The 19,184-nt window shown below is 36.1% G+C and overlaps 2 protein-coding genes across 6 annotated transcripts in view; both read right to left on the reverse strand.

Annotated features, from left to right (window-relative positions):
* Positions 1-1,627: 1,627 nt before the first annotated feature.
* Positions 1,628-6,467, reverse strand: cdca5 (cell division cycle associated 5). 2 transcript variants are annotated; one of them, XM_077206659.1, is made up of 6 exons: positions 6,262-6,467; positions 6,083-6,163; positions 5,773-5,852; positions 3,758-3,820; positions 3,164-3,670; positions 1,628-2,662 (listed from the first exon to the last, which is right to left on the reverse strand). In XM_077206659.1, exons 2-6 carry the CDS (start codon positions 6,135-6,137, stop codon positions 2,582-2,584), a joined length of 786 nt encoding a protein of 261 aa, XP_077062774.1. In that variant the 5' UTR covers positions 6,138-6,163; positions 6,262-6,467; the 3' UTR covers positions 1,628-2,581. The 2 variants fall into 2 exon arrangements, with proteins under 2 accessions (XP_077062774.1, XP_077062773.1); XM_077206658.1 differs by having other exon boundaries at positions 6,083-6,466.
* A 1,148-nt stretch (positions 6,468-7,615) lies between these two features.
* Positions 7,616-19,184, reverse strand: part of clip1a (CAP-GLY domain containing linker protein 1a) — a 59,442-nt gene continuing 47,873 nt past the window's right edge. For 2 of the 4 annotated variants that reach the window (XM_077206641.1, XM_077206640.1), the window contains 12 exons: positions 18,996-19,048; positions 16,818-16,935; positions 16,190-16,275; positions 14,826-14,946; positions 13,599-13,651; positions 13,373-13,490; positions 11,538-11,590; positions 11,289-11,403; positions 11,071-11,209; positions 10,869-10,921; positions 9,194-9,321; positions 7,616-8,810 (listed from right to left, as the gene is read on the reverse strand). In XM_077206641.1, the coding sequence (XP_077062756.1) occupies positions 8,582-8,810; positions 9,194-9,321; positions 10,869-10,921; positions 11,071-11,209; positions 11,289-11,403; positions 11,538-11,590; positions 13,373-13,490; positions 13,599-13,651; positions 14,826-14,946; positions 16,190-16,275; positions 16,818-16,935; positions 18,996-19,048 (1,266 nt within the window). In that variant the 3' untranslated portion in view covers positions 7,616-8,581. The remainder of the gene's footprint in view (positions 8,811-9,193; positions 9,322-10,868; positions 10,922-11,070; positions 11,210-11,288; positions 11,404-11,537; positions 11,591-13,372; positions 13,491-13,598; positions 13,652-14,825; positions 14,947-16,189; positions 16,276-16,817; positions 16,936-18,995; positions 19,049-19,184) is intronic. The other 2 variants (XM_077206642.1, XM_077206643.1) reach the window with 2 other exon arrangements.

A 19,184-nucleotide genomic window follows, 5' to 3' on the forward strand; every position in this document is an offset into this window, starting at 1 on the left:
TCAAACAATTTTTTTAATGTAATTTATAATTCTACTAATTATTTGTAGGAAAACAATATAGAGACTATGCTCTGCTGCACTGTCTAACAATGCCATTTATTTGAAGACTTTAATGCTAAAATAGTGCAACATCGTGTACCTTTTTGCTTAAATAAGGCACATAAGGATGTTTTAATGCTAAAATACACTGTAACAAAATATTTTTCAAAGGCTGTAAATAAAACATTACTGGAACAGGTTTTACAATAAATTACTTTTTCAGTCTTTCTACTTCAAGTAATGTTTAATTTAATGTATTTCTTGCTGTTTCTTTGTAATTATTTGTGGAATTTATGAGTAGAAATTTTTTATAGTCAATCCTAACTTTTTTCAGTGCAGTTTTGACAATATTCAACTGTGATAACCATATTCATAAGTGCCAAAAACACCCCTTTTGCTTAAATATAAGCGAGCATCATAGGGAATTTTAAGCTCCTATTATAAGCGCATGAGCAGATCTCCAGTGTTTGCTGTTATGATGCGTTTCCTATTTGTTTATTCCATTCCGTGCTAGAGACAATCAATGATAAATTGTGTAACACTGGTCAGGCACCCAATCATAATCAATGTCAAACTGCAATGAGATTTAACCTTCAGAAAAAACAAATGGACACAGACCCAAACACAGCTGAGCCCTGAATGAAGGCCAGACAAGGACGATCATTTCCCATCAACTTCCTCTTATTATATAATCGCAGAATGCACAGAATTCATTGCCAGCATGTCTTCAGGAAATATTCACCTCTCATTGATTATTGTTGTACAGCCAAACAAGATTTAGCAGTCCAAAGGAAATTCTGTAATGTTAAGTTACATTATTCTATTAAAATATATACACACACATAAATACATATATATATAGCCTATATATAAACTTCATTGATAAGTAGTATTCACCCCATTATTGCTTAAAGGGATAGTTCAGCCAAAAATGAAAATTCTGTCAGCATTTTCTCACCCTAAAGTTGTTCCAAACCTGTATGAGTTTCTTTTCTCTGTTGAAGATGATAGTTTGAAGAATGTCGGTAACCAAACAGTAGTCTGGCCTCGTTGGCTTCCATAGTATTCTTCTTCCAACTATGGAAGTCAATGGGGACCAGAAACTGTTTGGTTACCAACATTCTTCACAATATCTTCTTTTCAGCTCAACAGAAGAAAGAAACTCATACAGGTTGCAATTTTCGATTTTGGGTGAACTATCCTTTTAACAGCCCAGGCTAGATGAAGTTTGCAGTTAGAGATTCACACTAAACAAGATATACATGTGGTCAAAGTGAGTCACTCATGTTCAGTTGCTTGATTGATTGCACAATAAAACTTTGGATAACACTATTTCGACATTCTACCAGCTATAAGTAACTTTGGGTGTCAACTTATTCTAACCCGAACCTAACGGTCGACTAATATTCTGCTGCGAGCTAGTTGACATATAGTTGCAAATTAATGAATGATAGTTGACATGAAGTAACTTATAATTAATAGAATGTCTAAAGTGGAGTATCGAAATAAAGTGTAACCAAACTGTGTGATGGTTTCACATTAGTCTCATTTATTTCCCTCATCACATAAAAGATCAGACAACGAAAGACCATGTTAAATAAGACATTTATTTTAAACAAATATGAATGACATCATAGCTCGATCAGTATAACAATCGATCTCAGCATGTTAACAGATCTCTCTTCACACAGGCACTGCTCCACCATAGAGCAGTCAGCTTCTGTTACTGATGGATGGATTGTGTGTTTACAGACTGATTAATGTACAGAACCTCCGACATACCGCAAAACAAATGCTCTGGAACCATGTCAGAACATATTAACACTAGATGAACAAATGAATACAGCGATGATCAAGTGCTCTCTAGTGGTGAGGCTCAGGAAAACAGGACTTGAAGCAAAGATTGCTCTGTTTTCCACTGGTAAAAGGTTCCTATGTACATCTAAAAACATTTATAGCTCAACTAATCTAGAATTTAAAGTCTATTAAAGTTTCAAAGTAAATGAGACTTTATGAAATTTATCCAGACATAATTTATGAATATAAATGTAATACGAGAAGAGCATGACAACGGTCAAGTGATCATCCCTTCTGCCACCAAAGGATCAGAGGAAAAACATCTGAATTTTACAATCTCTTACTCCTCCAAAAATGCTATTTATGAAAACATTAGGCCACTACAGTTGTGTAGTGATGAATAGTGATAACGCACATTTAAAGGAACGAGACAAAAAAAGCCTACAAAGGGCTAAATGATTTTAACCAACTAATATGAGAAAGTGAAATAAAGACCACCTTCAACAATATGTTTTTTAATGGTGAAATCTCTGAATGATGACTGTAGCATCGGGAAATTATCAAATTATATAAGGACAAAACATTTGTTTGATATTTAAAAACATGCTTTAGTTAAACCATCAAGATTTTGCAAGCAGGAACAAACAGATGACAATAAAGCATAATGAAAAACACTTAACCTAGAAGATGTCAAATATGGCGTGTCCTGAAAATGTCCAGAGCGCTTGAAGCTCCTTTTGAAATTTCATTCAACAAACAGATCAAAACTTTCCGCTTCCTCGAACTCTGCATTCAACTTTGCGGCAAGAAAATCCAACTCTGACATCTGAAAGAGCAGGAAAAACAATATTTAAAAACTGAATAAATAAGAAGTGTTTAATAAGGGGAAAAAGTCATTTACGTAACTTAATTTGGTGAAGCAGAAATTACACACTTCACCTTTAAACTGATCGAAATGTTTTATTGTATCATACGAAAGCTCGTTTCTGCCATTGAATAAAAATATAGAAGTCTTCTCATAATTACAGGTTTATGTCTCATAATTCTAACTTTTTTCTCGGAATTCTGAGCCTACATCTTGCAATTCTGTTGTTGTTTTTTTTGTCGTTGTTTGTTTGTTTCCGCCACGGTAATTGCGACATTTTATCTCATAATTTAGACCTTTTTTTTTTTCAGAATCCAGAGATCAAATCTCATATTTATTAACTAGGAATTGTGCAAGAAATATCTCACAATTCTCAGTTTAAACAGGACAAAAAGTCACAACAACATTCTTTATATTTTTATTCCATGGCAGAAAAGGAATCCTTCCCCGACTCTCTCTCACCTTTATCTGTTGAACACGCTTCCTCCTGGTGGTCTTCTTCCCCAGACAAACACCAGGGATGTTTGGATCCACTTCAGGAGGGTGTGAGGCACTGTCCTCAGCAGCGGAGGCGTTAAAAGACCCCAGGGAGAAGGACGCAGAGCCTAGAGGAACTATTCGAGATCTCTCAGTTTTACGCATCACCTCTGGTGTCTGCAGCCTATCGAAACCAAACAGGGTCTCTCGGTTGTTGGGAGAAGAGGAAGGTGCAGGCTGGCATTTGGGGCTTTCAAAGGACTTGTCCCCCACACTCAGGCGACTGTAGGAGCGCCGCACTTTTTGGGACCAGACGGGGTCCTGGTCTGCTTCTTTGGGCTGAGAAGAGGGCGATGAAGGAGGCATGATGGGCGAGAGGATCACGGTCTTGAGTGATGTTGCTACAGCTGGGGATGATGTCAAGACTTTGGAGAGCTTTGTTGGCACTTCAGACGAATGTTCCACATTCTCCTTGTTACTGTCAGACGGGGCCTTGAAGAACATTTGTCATATGATAACATTATCGATTGGTGGTACAGTTAAAAACAAAAAGCATGATATTGGGCTTGTCAGAATTACCTGAGTTTTCCTGGGTGCAATCTTCCTAACAGTGATCGAGCGTTTCACAGCCACAGGTGCAGCCTTAAAAGTGACAGATATTACACATCTATTATAAAGAGCTAAATCACCAAGTTTACTGTTGCATGATTCAGTAACACTTTATAATAAGTATAAAGTACTTGTAAATAATTTACAAACTCTTCATTTATAAGTGTCATCTCTACAATAATAGGCTCTGTAGACTAGAAATAGTTCTTTCTTCATTCATTGTCATTTGAATTGAAGTTGTTTATGCAGATAAAGCTTTCTATCCTAAACTTGTGTATTTATGGTTCTACCAAACATACATTTACTTGCATTTGAATAGACGTGAAAACAAACAATACTAATGTAGTGACAGCATCTAAAATGTAAATTATTTACTAGAGGTGCGGGAGAAAAACAATCTATTCACATTTGAATCGCAATTCTATCTTCTACCGATTCGCATCGATTCACAAATTTCGAATATCGATTTTCTAAAGTGCGACACTTCTTTAACTTCACTGTACTGCTTAAAGTTGTTGAAACGTTATTAATCCCAATAAGCCAGGAAAAAGGACTTGTCAGCTTAATAATAATGACTAGCATGGGAAGAAAAACTAAATAAATTTCAAGATTTACCTTCAATTCAGTCAAACAGGAAAAGTAACAAAACAGTAATCCAGAATTAAATCTATATTAAATTATATATAATATTTTTGTCTTGATGACTATATGTAAACATCTTTTATGTAAAATATCTTATTCAGGACAGTACTAAATTAAAAAAAAAATTTCTTTCTAAATAAAAAAACATTCATTTTGTATAATCCCTCATTATTGTTAAATTTGTAATAAAATAATTAACATTTAGCAGATTCTGCAAGGTGTATGTAAACTTTTGAGCACGACTATATCGTATGCAGGTGTGGAACCATAAAATGTTTGTCCAATCACTACTTTTGGATTGAATTACACCTGCCTGTCAACTTCTGTATTTTCATACATTCGCACAGCTGCTAGCGCAGACATCACACGCATCAGCGCATTTTATGCTATGCAGAGTTAGACAGACGTCAAAAACTAACAGCAGCCACCTTATATGGTTCCTCCTGAGCAAAAACAATGAGCTTATGCTGCGTTCACACCATAACTACAGTCATTCGTAAAAGATGGAAAACAGTGACGTTATACTCAGAGCGGTTCGTGACTTGAATTTATGCGTTTCAATGCCAACACTATCAACGGAGAAATGAATCTGCAGCTGTCAGCTGATACACGTCAGTGCTATTTAAGTCGTTTATGTTCATTATTATGTGCTTTTGAGACATGAGGCTGTTTAACGCTGTCTCTCCTGACACTTTTTTTTGCTCCTTGCTGTACGTGTTGTTTGTTTTGAAGGATTCATGGCTATAGAGATGCTCTGAAGGGAGGATGGGATCTTATGCTTTCAAAGATAGCTTACTATTGCAAGACTCTTGCCTACCCTACCTTTAACGGGATAGTTCACCCAAAAAAAAACACTAAAGTTGTATGAATTTCTTGCTTCTGTTGAAAATAAAAGATGATATTTTAAAGAATGTTGGAAAACCAGATATTTGATGGGACCCATTGACTTCAATAGTATGTTTTTTCTCCATTATACTATTGCCTATCAACTGTTTGGTTTGCTATATTCTTCAGAATATATTCTGTGTTCAGCAGAAGAAAACTCATACAGCTTTGGAACAGCATGAGGTTGAGTAAATTATGACAACTTTCATTTTTGGGTGAACTATCCCTTTTATCACGACATTTCTGTTCCGTGTAACTTCTGGTGAGAAGAAAATGTCAAATATTATAATAAAACTTTGACAAAAATATTACACATTTCTGCAGTCCTATAACAGAGACGTTTTGTCGGAGTACTTTCTAGTGAACTCACATAGACTGTAAAATTGAATAGAGATTTAAGTCACTTCCGTGTTGGTTTCAAAAGAGAGACGGGAATGTTGCCGCGCTTGTGAACTCACCACAACTTTAGAGGCCAGATTTTCATCATTTGCAGACAATCTGCAGGACCTCCTTCGTGCTGGACTCGTTCCATTCGACTCTGAGCACAGACAAAAATATTTGTTTTTTAAAAAGACAACAATATTTGTGATTTACTCACACAAAGTAGAACATTTTTGTATTATAAAGCCATTTTAACTTTCACTCCCATCCACTATTTCTCCCATACGACCATTCGCTAGCATTAACAGTTAGACAGTTACGTTAGCAGCCCTGTTAAAAGTTAAATGTCGTGCTTGTACACAGTAACGTTAATAAGTTAACACTCACTTCTGATTTGATCGCTGCTTTTCCTCGACGTTAATCGCGTCGTTTTGTTGCTCATCTTGCGAGACAATCCGGATCCAGACACTAAAGCAGTGAGCTTACACTATGAACAACACACGAGAAACTTAAAATGCGACAATCACAACAACAGCAATGCTGCATGTATGCTAACAGAGCTGTACCTTTGTTTTACGTACACTAATCAATATCTGACTGTGTTGTATGGGATAATATCAAACAAAAACACGTTAATTAAAAAAATCCGTCTCTTTAGATATAAACGATTCTGCTCTTCTTTCAAATTCGCCCGCCTTCCCATGTAGTAGCAGGACATGGCGGATGCAAGGGGGTGGGGCTAAGCAACTACTTCCGGTGGGTTAAATCGTGTCTTCCTTTGGGGGGCGCTTGGCACCATAAAACCGCTTTCAAATATCAGGATGTTTTTGGTTGATACTGTTAGACTATAAAGTATATTTTAAATGTAATTACTCGAAGTGTTAATTCCTGTCATACATATGAAAACTGGCCAAAGTAATATCGCTGAAAAATGTAACCGGCAGAACGTGAACTCTGTTGACAAATAATGAATAGGCGTGAATAGGATATTTGGGTCTTTTTCAAAACTTTCCCCTAATGGGATTCTTCGGGGCTTTTTCCCCTTACTCACATACATAATTAGCAAAAACGTCATTATATTATGCTCCGTTTGTCCATGCTAAAAAACAATTTCAAAAAACGTGTAATTTTTGTTTGTCTTGATGTAAGTAATCGACTTGGTAATTTCCATGGTGATATCTAAAGGTTAAAGTTTTTACCCTATTCACGTGAGAAAAAGAATGAATAGGCTAGAATAGGATATGTTTGGGTCTTTTTCGAAGCTTTCCCCTAATGGGATTCTTCGGGGCTTTTTGTTGTTTTGTTTAACTCAGGAGTCAGGACATATTGAGGATACAAAATCATTTAAGTTTGCTTCTGTTGCAATTTGTAGGTTGACCCCCATTTTGACTTAAAATGACTGGACTATAAATGTCACCATGAATTCAAAACAGACAATACTTTTTTAAATCTTTTTTGCAGTTTTAATATTATTATTTAGCCGTGCTCATCATCATTTTTACAATTATTTTTTTACAATTGATTTTTTTATCAAAAATAATTATCTTACGTGTTTCTGGCACGAAGGCGGGGCAACCTGTTACTCACATGAGATCACGGGAAACTATCCGACAATCCAATAAAAAGACTAAACTAAGTCCCTTTTTTCATTAGGATTATGTCGGATATAGGCTTCTACGCCACAATCGGGAAGAAAAACTTTTGTTTAATGCAGACTTTTTCCCCCTATTAAATAAATGTGGGAGTTTTTTTTAATAGTGACATAAATATAAACCATGTTGCTAAATGATATTCAGTATAATAATGCAAGTTATTGTTGAGTGTCGATGAAGGGGTTATTTATCTTTACCGTGTGGCCAGTTAGGTACATAAAGAAAAAATGTTTGGGAAAAACAGTTCACTCTTGACAACATCAGACAATTTTATTTGAAAATTATGTTTATTGTTACTCACTGCTTCGTTTATCAGGCAGTTTCATTTTGAAAAAACATGTCTGGCTTTGAGAAGAGCCAAATAGCCCTACGTTTTCTACAGACAGTTCGGGAAGTTTTTCAGGGACATACACACATATTTTAGAGCAGCACATTAGAATGAACATGTAACACGACAAAGATTTTTTTTGCACTTAAAATATATTTTATGAAGTTTCTTTCCATTCGATTTTCGCCATTTGACATTTATACAAATACATGTCTCACAAACAACAAGGGAAACATGCTGACTTTACTGAAAACAGCCCCCCCTCCGCCTCATACCTTCCAGATCTATACAACTTGTAATAAAGTAAAAAAAAAAAAAAACAGTAAGATGATGGTTACTTGTTTTTTTCCACAATTATTTTTGGGTAAACATTTTCCTAACAGTCATCCTGAAAGATACAGACACACAGACACATTTAGTCGTTGTTTAAAAAAAAAAAAAAAATTATGAGATATAATGAAATTTTCACAATCCTAGAATAACTTACTCTTTATATTACTTCTCTTACAGTATCCAAACTGTGACGTGTGAAAGGCTGTTGAGAAGTCGAGCCTCCCTTCCACTAGAGGTCAGCACTTAAGTTGAAACACCTGAACACAAACACCTTTAAAGAAAGTACCTCAATTCCACATTTTCTGGTTAACCGTAAAAACAATGATCATTTACTACAAGGTACTTTTTCCAGGTACTTTCCTCCGAACAGTCATTCAGTGCAATAAAGGCAGGTAAAATTGCCACTGAGTAAACTATTGATGCTTGCTTTAAAGTGACTGAAATGTTTAGGCTTATATGGTGGTAAACACACAAGTGAAAAACCACACAAACTCACAATAGTCTTTTGTGCACTGTTTGATTCAAGGCATGTTATTGCAAGTATAAATGCTGCGGGATCATGGTAGCAAAACCCTAGAAAGTCTGATCGTCGTTGCAGGAGTCTGTCCAGTGGCCGAAGACCTCACAGATGTCACAGTAAGGTCGTTCATCGCTGGGACTGCCGTGGTAGGTGGTGTGCGGGGGGGAATCCAGCATCTGGTCCTGGGTGGGACAGTCTTCGGTGTCGTGTTGGTCGAAGCAGTCGCATATGTCACAGAAGAGACGGGGAGGGGGTTTCTTTTTAATCGCCATCTCAGCATGACTAGGTAGAAAAGACAAGGCTCTTAGACGCTGTGTAACATGAACTTATGTATTAACAGTTTTTTTAGCCCAATATACTTGTGTAACACATTTTATCTGCATATTAACATGATAAACTGAACAAGGCCAAACATGGATAACCCAAGCTGAAATAATCCAATTCAAATCATTGAAGTAACGCTCTTTACATTTAGGAATACGCCTCTATAAAATTAAGTACACACAATGACTTTTTGTTTGAGGAACTACAAAATCTTTGTTAGTCAACTAATATAAAACCAGTAATTAAGTTAACTGAAACGTTTGTTGTGTTTGAAGATTACATGAAAATAAATGAGTGGATTTTGGGATTGTATGCTGGGATTTACAGAAATAAAAAAGCACCTGTTATGAGTGTCTATTTCGGTTGCACCGTTTCCGTTGAGCGCTGCTTCAGCCATCTTCTCTAGTTTAGATTTGAGGTCTTCGTTCTTCCGCTGCAGTTCCACAATAACCGTGTTCAGGAATTCAACCTTTCCCAAAGAAATCGGCAAAGTCAATTAACATGATTCAATAAACCCAGAGAGGTTGCTTTTAGAGATTATATTATGGCATCTATTCTGATACCATTGTTGATATGTAATATTGCAATGCCAACTTGTTAAAATTAGATTTCTATTTGTAGGATTTTTTAGATATCTGTAAATGACTAGTACATTTTTTTTTAAACTTTAATTGTTAATTGATTTTTTTTTTACTAAGCATGGAAAAATTTATCATCCTGTCAAATCATTTTGAGAGTCAAAACATTAAAATGAAAAACGGACAACAAGATTCTGACAAGATGAACACTTTGGTGAATTTTGGTGGTTTGATCCAAAGTTTGATCCAGCAAAGTCCCGTCTGAGTCGTGTTCGACAATCACGATCACTAAAGTTTTGCCATGAAATCACTCTGCTTGTATCATTACTTTTTTTATTCTTAGTTTTATGTCAGAAAACTGAATAGAGGAAACAGTCTGGAAACACAATTATTTTTCCATTCGGTTTTTTCAGAGTTTTTTCAGACCTGGAAATTAATCAAATCAAATCACATTCCATGCTTTTCTAAACTGCGTAGGGACCCTGAATTCATTTGTGCAACTTTTTATTAAGAATTAATAGATTATATCACTAATATTATACATGGTTAATGCGAAAAGTGTGTGAAATGCCTACAAAAAAAACCAAAAAAAAAAACCTTTATTACTAATTTCTAGGAACAAAACAACTTTTTTTTTCTTAAAACACTGTAACTGTGCGTTCACACCGCCGCCGGCGAGAGCTGCAAAATTCTCACTCGCCGCCCTGCCAGCGACGCCGTGCAAAGATTCGTGGACGCTCAGGTGCTCTAAAGTAGATCGAATGCTTGGTCTTTTTTAAAACTTCATTTAAAGGGGCCGCAAAGCAAACAAGCATGTCGATCGTTATTTTTGCAGAAAATTGATCAATGGAAAGAACTTAACAATTACAGTGACATGTTTGCTAACGAAATTAACCAATTAAAAGCCATGTGTGTGGTGTGGCTTTTGTGTTCATGGTTAAGTTCTATTCTAATTTACATTCCCGCAGAAAAAAAGTGTATTAGCGCGAAAATCTTGCCTATAAATAGTGTTGCGCGCCTTCTTATTAAATTCAAATGATCAACGTCTCTATTTCGCTTGGGAACTAATGTGGTCGGAACCAAAGTTTACAGACTGCGTTCTCTGGAATCCTCTCAAATCCTCTCCTCTCATCCTCTTTCTACACTTTCGATTCTGCCGCCGGTTGCGGCCGAACCGCGTCATAGCTCATTACCATAACGATGATCAGATTTCAACTTCTCCTCGCCCTCTCGCCGCCCAAGACGCGCCGCGCCACCCTCGCCGGAGCTCGCCACCGGCTCTCATTGAAAATGAATGACTTCCAGCCACTTTGACGTTCTCGCCGGTGGCGGTGTGAACCCACAGTAATTGTTCACTCTTGTAGGTCAGTGGGCCAAAAGAGCAGTATGTCAATATAATGATGGGTATAATGTTCGGAAAAAGGTCCAGTCTGCATACCTGATGCTCAGCATTCTCCTTCGCCTCCCTCCATGTTTTTAAGACAGAATCATCTGGTTGGAATGTAAAACACACACATATAGATAAAACAAAATCTATAGTCTTACTGAATTTTACATTTAACCCATGATATTTATTTTTAACTGATTGAATAGAAACATGCTGGTTTAAACTAACGATGAAATCCTGTGTGGAGTGTTACCTGAGCTGGTGCCGGTGCTCTGAGCGTCCGCTAGACTTTTCTCGAGAGCCCTCAGTCGCTCCTGCAGATGAGTGTTCTCACTCTTGTGGGATTTCAGATTGGACTGCAGCGTCTCTGTCGTGTCACGCAGACCTGCTATCTGCTTGCAAGAACCACACACACACACTTTAGCAAAACTGACATTTTCACATACAAACTCTAATCCAAAAGGACGTTACCTCATTTCTCAGAGATTCTAATTCTTTGTCCTTTCCTGAGATCAAGGCACTCTGTGTTTGGAGAGATTGCTGAAGTGCTTCCTTCTTTTCTGTCTCTTTTGTTAAAGTGCTTTCCCTGTGCAGAAGACAGATTGTATGTGTGCATTCTGCATCCGTTAAAACGGCAATATAGGGTCAGCATGTCTATATTAAAACACAGAGCAAGGACTTCTATTTCAAAATTGCTGTACATTTCCTGTACTTGCTTACCTCATTTTTATCTTCTTCAATTGACTGTTGAGGCTGTCACGCTCATTTTTGAGCTGCATTAAGAGTGAACAGAATATAATATTTATGCACAATGAAAAGCCAAAACCCTTATTTAATCCATATTAGTATTTTCAGTGATAAAGTCTGGTGCACTTTTCAGCTTTTTCTGCCCAAGTACCACTCACTGAGACATTTCAACTTTTTTGTTTTGCTCTTATGGGCAATTTAAGTGTGGATTTATCTGAAAATTAATACAAATAAACTGGCATGGAAAAAAAATGTAGATCATATTTACGCAATATTATATTTTGCCAAATCCTGTGCAGTGTCATTAATGCCTCAGCTGGAATCAGGTAAAAGTAATAAAAAGCTTGAGATTTCTACAGACCTGTGGCTGTCTGCCTATTCATGGCATACAGGAGCGCACTACTACATACTGTATATGATGTGCTTAAAACGTAACCCTACATTACCCTATTTAAGGAAGCCTATAACAACATCACATTTATTACTTGCATATTATACATTTAAAGTACAACCACAAGCAGCAATTACCGGGGTCCAAGCACCAAAAGTTCATGTGAACAAATATGCATGGTGATACTCGTGATTTCCTTGTATCGTTCCAAATATTATGTGTTTTTACTGCAAAGTCAACTTGAATCTTGTATGTCCAGATCCTGAGATTTAGGGTTTGATGTAAAATCTTACAAAAATACATGATAGCTCAAAAAGGAAATCATGAAAAATTCAGCCATTCAAACTGATGGTAAAAATTAGACCTAAAAAGATTTATTAGCCATTGCAACATTAGTATTACAGCCCTCATCTGTCATTCACAATTTGTGATATTTGGCAAGTTTCCTCAGACTGTCCTGTTGGAAATGTGCACCAAATTTTGTGAAGATTGGACATTCCATTCACAAAATATATAATATTAATTTATAATTAGTCGCTATAGGTCACACCCACAAATATATCGGCCTAATTTGAAGAAACTTGACATGTCCTCAGAATCTCCTGATGTCTATGCATCATGTTTTGTTCAGTTTGGACATTGCAGATATACGTAAATTAGTAAAAATGGGCATTGCTTGACTATTTAATTTGCTCGTATCTTTACAACACTTTGACCAATCAAAATTCTTTTGATAACTTTCCATAACCCTCAGGTCATTGTTGTCATAACACACTACGGTAAGTTAGGTATAAATAAACTAAAGTTTTGCAAATATATAGAAGAAATTTCAATGCGTTCTTCGTCAAATTAATTTAATTCCATAACTGTTTGTCGACATGCTCTTAACATGATGTGGTTTGATTATCGTTTTAAAAAGTAGGTTTTTCTGAAAATCAGAAGAAAGATGTGAATATATTGGCTTTTGGTGGCGCTAGAGGTTTTGAGTTAGAGAATCCAAATTTGCTGTGGTGTTCAGACTGTCCTTTAAATTTCATAACTTTCATACAAGCGCTTCTATGGGCTGCTATAGACTCAATTGCGAGAGGAGGAAGAAACTAACAATAACAAGCCTTTGGTGCTTGGCTGCTAATAATAATAAAAATAATAAATCTGAGTAAAAACAATAGGGTTTCATGGTTCATCCTCAAACCCCATATAAGAAAATCCTACAAATACAATAGGATTACACTTAAATACACTTCATTTCTGTCCATTACATTAAAGCCAGCTCTTGATTGCATAAAGCCACCAAATTAATTTACTTTGGATGTTAAAATATGTTCTCAAACTGGGATAACCATTGTGTAATGTGTGACAATTCTTCTCGAAAATCATAAAAAAATTAAAAAAAAGATTATATAAAGAGCCATAATACCTCATTCCTCAGAGAGTCTAATTCTTTGTCCTTTTCTGAGATCAAGGCACTCTGTGTTTGCAGAGATTGCTGAAGTGCTGCTTTCTCCTTTTCAGATTCACTTGTTAAAGTGCTTTCCCTGTACAGAAGACAGATTGTATTGTACGATGTGTGCATTCTGCGTTCATTTGGGGGTTGAAAAAGTCTCTATGCATGACACCATTACAAACAATTTCTGTTTCCTTACCTCATTTTCATCTCCTTCAACTGATCATTCAGGTTGTCACACTCCTTTTTGAGCTGGATTAAGAGTGAATAACATTTAGGGCTTTTAGCTCTACAATTAGCAAATTAATCATCACAAAAAAGATACAAAGGGATGGTTCACCCAAAAATGAAATTTCTGTTCCAGATGACACTAGTATCCAGTGTCCAGATAATTGAGCTGAATTCATTTTTGGTAGATTTTAATGCTGATGTTGTGCATGTTTAAGTTAATATTTTATGCCTTAAAGGGATAGTTCACCCAAAAATGAAAATTCTGTCAGTATTTACTCTCCCTCATGTTGCTCCAACCCCGTAAGACCTTCGTTCATCTTCGGAACACAATTAAGATATTTTTGATTAAATCTGAGACCTGGATCACTCCTCCATAGGCTTCTTCAGGGATTGAACTTGCCGGCCTCGAAAAGTTATTAAAGAGATTGTTAAAATAGTCCAAGTGACTACAGTGGCTCAATCTTAAGTTTATCAAGCGACGAGAATACTTTTTGTGTGCGCGAAAACAAACAAAAATAATGACTTTCAACTATACATTTCCTTCTCTGTGGGCCTCTAGTCAGTTAACGTAGAGTGATTGCGTAGTGCTACGTCACACGTAGGCTCACTATTGGCCGACGCTGGTCATGTGGGTGATGCGTGTGACGTTTAACAACAGAAGCTTACGCTATTACACTAGTGAACTCACTCGAGGCCCACAGAGAAGGAAATGAAGTTGAAATAAAGTCGTTATTTTTGTTGTTTTTAGTGCACAAAAAGTATTCTCGTCGCTTGATAAACTTAAGATTGAGCCACTGTAGTCACTTGGACTATTTTAACAATGTCTTTATTAACTTTTCGGGGAACAAGTTTCAATCCCTTAGAAGCCTATGGAGGAGTGATCCAGCTCTCAGATTTTATCAAAAATATCTTAATTCGTGTTCCGAAGATGAACGAAGATCTTACGGGGTTGGAGCAACATGAGGGAGAGTAAATACTGACAGAATTTTCATTTTTGGGTGAACTATCCCTTTAAGGCATAAAATATTAACTTAAACATGCACAACATCAGCATTAAAATCTACCAAAAATGAATTCAGCTCAATTATCTGGACACTGAATACTAGTGTCATCTGGACACTGAATATGTTAGAAAACATTTCAGATGCAAAACAATCAAATCAACGAAATGACACACATTATACAGTTAACATACATTTAGTAGAATGTTACTGTCTTTGTGGCTGCTGGCAAGGTCCATGGTTAGCTTTTCCTTCTCATTTTTCAGAGCATCCACTGCCTGGGTATTTTCAGCAGCTGCTTGTTTTAACTCCTCACTGAAACACAACCAGCGTTTACTCACAACACAGAGAAACATAAAACAGTGTGAAGGAATCTTACACCACTTCTAAAAATAACTATAAATAAAAGCAGTTGTCAACGATTCTCTAACCTTTCCTAGAAAGCTGTAGTGCACATGTAAATGGGTCGACTGTATGGTCTGACATGATCGTGCCATTTATGAATTAGGCTATATATGCTAACAAGAATAATGCATTACTACAGGTAATGGTGACATGTATTTAGTCGAGGATGTGGTTTTCACACTGACCATTATAAAGGGGTGTAAATATTTGACCTGACAATTCTTTAAACTGTGAAATCTGGATGGGGAAAAAAATATGCATTAGAATTTATTTCTAAAGCATCTTAAGCATCTGTGCTGGAGATAGATAAAAGTTTACCTTAAAATATATGTGAAGAATTGTATTTTGAATGCGTTATACATTGGGTATTATTGTAATGATTATAATTGGTTTATTAAAATCCATAATCAATGCATGGAAGCCCTTTTCCTCCCCTAATTTTATACATAGTTGAATTAAAAGTCAATGAAATTCCAGTAAAAGATTGAGATAATTTAGCATTAATCCAGCTAGCTCAGCTATATTTATGGTCGGAAAAATAGAAAAAGTAAATAAATAATGGTAACACTTAAGTTTAGAGTTCAATTCTCACTATTAACAAGTTGTTTATTAGCAGGCATATTACTAGAATATTGGCTGTTTATTAGTACTTATAAAGCACATATTAATGCCTTATTCTGCATGAACATATTATACATCTCTTAATCCTACCCATTACTTAAACTTAACAACTACCTTGATAACTATTAATAAGCAGTTATTGGGACTTTATTGAGGCAAAAGTCGTACTTAATAGTGAGAATCGGACCCTAAACTAAAGTGTGGCCTAAATTATATATACATTTTTTTTACAGAGTTTTAAAAGTTTATCTTTGATTTAAAAAAACCTCTTCATAAGAATCAACCGAAAAGTAAAGAGTCCTAGAGTTTCAGAGTCCAAAAATATGCTTCAAAAATATGCTTCAGAGATATTGGACTCATGCATATGCTTCAGAGATATTGGACTCATGCATAAAGGGAATAAAGAAGGATCTTCACCCATTAACGCAAACTTGTGGGTTAATCTAGAGGGTAAATATCAATGAAAAATGACTAAAAATTCACAATTCTACAAAACAAAGAATTGCAGTGTGATAATGGTAAAGACACTCACATCTCTTTACTGAGGCTGCTGATCTTCTGACTGTCAGAACTCACATTCTCTTGATACTCGGAGTTCTGCTTTGTTAGAGCATCCAGCTACAAAAAGTACACAGAAAAACATTTAGAAATATTTTGGCCATCTTCTGATCATCAAAAAATATACACCACATACGGCAAGGACAACCTGAAGCCGGCACTAATAAATTATGAATAATTTTGCACACATCTTTACATAACATTGTCAGATAACACAGAAATAATATCGACTCCTCCCAGTTTTCATAAAAGAATGGAAATAGCGCAAAGTGGAGAAAGACATTCTGCAGGTTTAAAATCAGAAATATTTTTGTTAACACATTTTCATGGATTATTCAGTAACACTGTGCTATTTGGGTTGTAAACATGTCTAAAAATAATCCGTGACTTTATAGATGGATGAATTTCTGGGTGTGCATTACTGAAAATTTCTGTGTGGATTTTTACCCCTGAAAACAGCCTGTTGTTAGTATCCTTACTTGTATGGTTACTAGTTTTACAGGGTTGAATGCATAATACTCATATTTAAGATTAGTAACAATTTTATCACAACAGTCTCATGTAAACATGTATTTTGGTTATTATATAAAGAGCCATAATACCTCATTTCTCAGAGAGTCTAATTCTTTGTCCTTTTCTGAGATCAAGGCACTCTGTGTTTGTAGAGATTGCTGAAGTGCTGCTTTCTCCTTTTCAGATTCACTTCTTGAAGTGCTTTCCCTGTACAGAAGAGAGGTTCTATAATGTGTGCAATCAGCATTCAATGAAAAAAAGAAAGAAGAAGTAACATTTAACATCCACGGACGCTTTCCATTGCACAAAATGTTCTTTAAAATTGAAATTAAAAATTTTGGAACTTTTTGGAACCTTTATTTTTAAGAGTGTATGGACACCTTATGGTGCTTCTTAAATTCTATTTAGAGTTTGAAAGTTCCTGTTCCCTGTATTAATTAATTGTATGAAAAAGAGCAGCTTGTCTGCTAAACATCCTCTTCTGTATTGTACACAAAAAACAAACAAGTCCCTTTACGGCATTTCAGGGTGTAGGACTGACTGGGATAAAAATAAAAAAAAATTGGCATGTCTATGGGTATTACAGTATTTTAAAGTGCCTTAAATTATGCTTTTTCAGATATTACCATTCATGTAGTGTGTAAAAGAGCTGTTTGTGAATGTAAAAGGTCTGCAAAGTTTCAAAGATCAAAGTGTAGATAAATGGAGTTAATGTCTCCCAAAAGAAAGAACCGATTCTGAACTGCCTGAAACGTGTCGTCAGTAATTCCAGTCTTACTTCCTGCATGAACCTAAGTGCGTTTGTAACATATCTGCATAATGCCAGCCTATGGTCTTCATTGGCTGCCCGCTAACAACATCTCCTTTGACCCTTAAACACTGTAGTTGTAGCTGAGACTGGAAGAGTTTGATTTGTGCTGTTGACATGTTGAGAAGACAGCGTTTTCTGCACTGCGAAAAAAATCCACTTTGGATGCACTTCCAAAAGATGATGAATTGATACGTTAAAACCACCGTAATCATTACAGTTCATATCACTGTGTGTACAAGTCCTGAGGAAGATACAGAGCTGAAATTCAGATATGCTAATGGTGGTTTGGTTTCCTGTAAGCGACTGGGCCATCCGACCAATCAGAGGAGAGGAAACGCTCAGAAAAGGCGGGGTTTAGAGAAACAGAATCCTTGAATGAACTGTTTCAGACACTGTGAGAGAAGATTGAAGGGTTGGTCAAAATCCCTTGCCTCTTCAAATACATCTATAATCATATCATTTTGAATGTATATACCTCCTTTATAAAAATCAATAATCAAATATATTCATTATCACATCATAATTTTTATATTCTTTGTGCTTGTGAAATTATATTGTCTTAAATGCATGTGATGCAAGTAACCAGTTTCTTTTAGGTGCATTCCAATCTTACTTTGAGATTGCACGCAGTACACGCAGGACACGAAGGCCACGTAACCCACAAGGCTGTTTGTCTCTTTCTCTGGTATCAGTAGAGGGTCCTAAAGGCAGCGTGGACACATATGATTCTTCGCTGGACATATGGTCAAGCTATATTGAGCGTTACTATATCGAACTTTAATTGTTGTATTAAAATGTATTCTTTCCAGTATATTTCCTTCCTTCGGAGTAAATGCCAGTGATCTGTTTTTCTCCCAAATGAGTGAATGTTTTAGCATTATGTTTTGGTATACTTAACTGATAATAAGGAGCTCAGACTCTCTTCAGCCTTGATGGGAGCTGTTATTTGCTAGTGTCTGTTATGTGTGTGTGTGTGTGTGCGTATGACATTCTATGTAGGTTCTGGACGTTCGGACCAGACACCCCGGCGCCCTTCTCTAACCTGCAAGGCCACCACAGACCTAAATCTAATGAGTGGACGACAACTATCCTGACTAATGGCGATAGGCACCCCTATCTCCTCACATGTGTTAAATTGTTTAGGCTCTTAATGTTTCTTAGCCAATGAGAATCATTCAACCTGTAAGCAATGACGTAGCTTAGACCTTGGAAATGGTATAACTGCTGTGATCTTTGTAACTGTAAGCGGGGCGGCCTACGAACTCCTGTGCGAGTATTGAAGCTGACTTCTGCTGATGAAACTGCAAACTATCTTCAGTAAATATTTTCTTTAATTTTTTATAATTCTGACTCTGGGTCTTCATTCTTCCTATCTGGTTGTGGGTCTTTAACTGTACACCCCTTACAAGATCCTTATACATAAACTTGGTTTTGACAACTAGGGAAAGTTCCTTACCTCATTTTCATTTCCTTCAACTGATCGTTGAGACTGTCACTCTCCTTTTTGAGCTGCATTAAGGTGACAGTGAAGAGAATTTATTTACTTCTCACAAAATAGTACATATAGCACAATAATAATAGTACATATAGTATATGAGCACAAAATGATATTCAAGTTATTGTTAGGTTAGGAATAAAAATACTT

This window comes from Siphateles boraxobius, unplaced genomic scaffold, assembly GCF_051911475.1.
Source record: "Siphateles boraxobius isolate OS27281-9 unplaced genomic scaffold, OSU_SipBor_1 56, whole genome shotgun sequence".
Taxonomy (NCBI): Eukaryota; Metazoa; Chordata; class Actinopteri; order Cypriniformes; family Leuciscidae; genus Siphateles; species Siphateles boraxobius.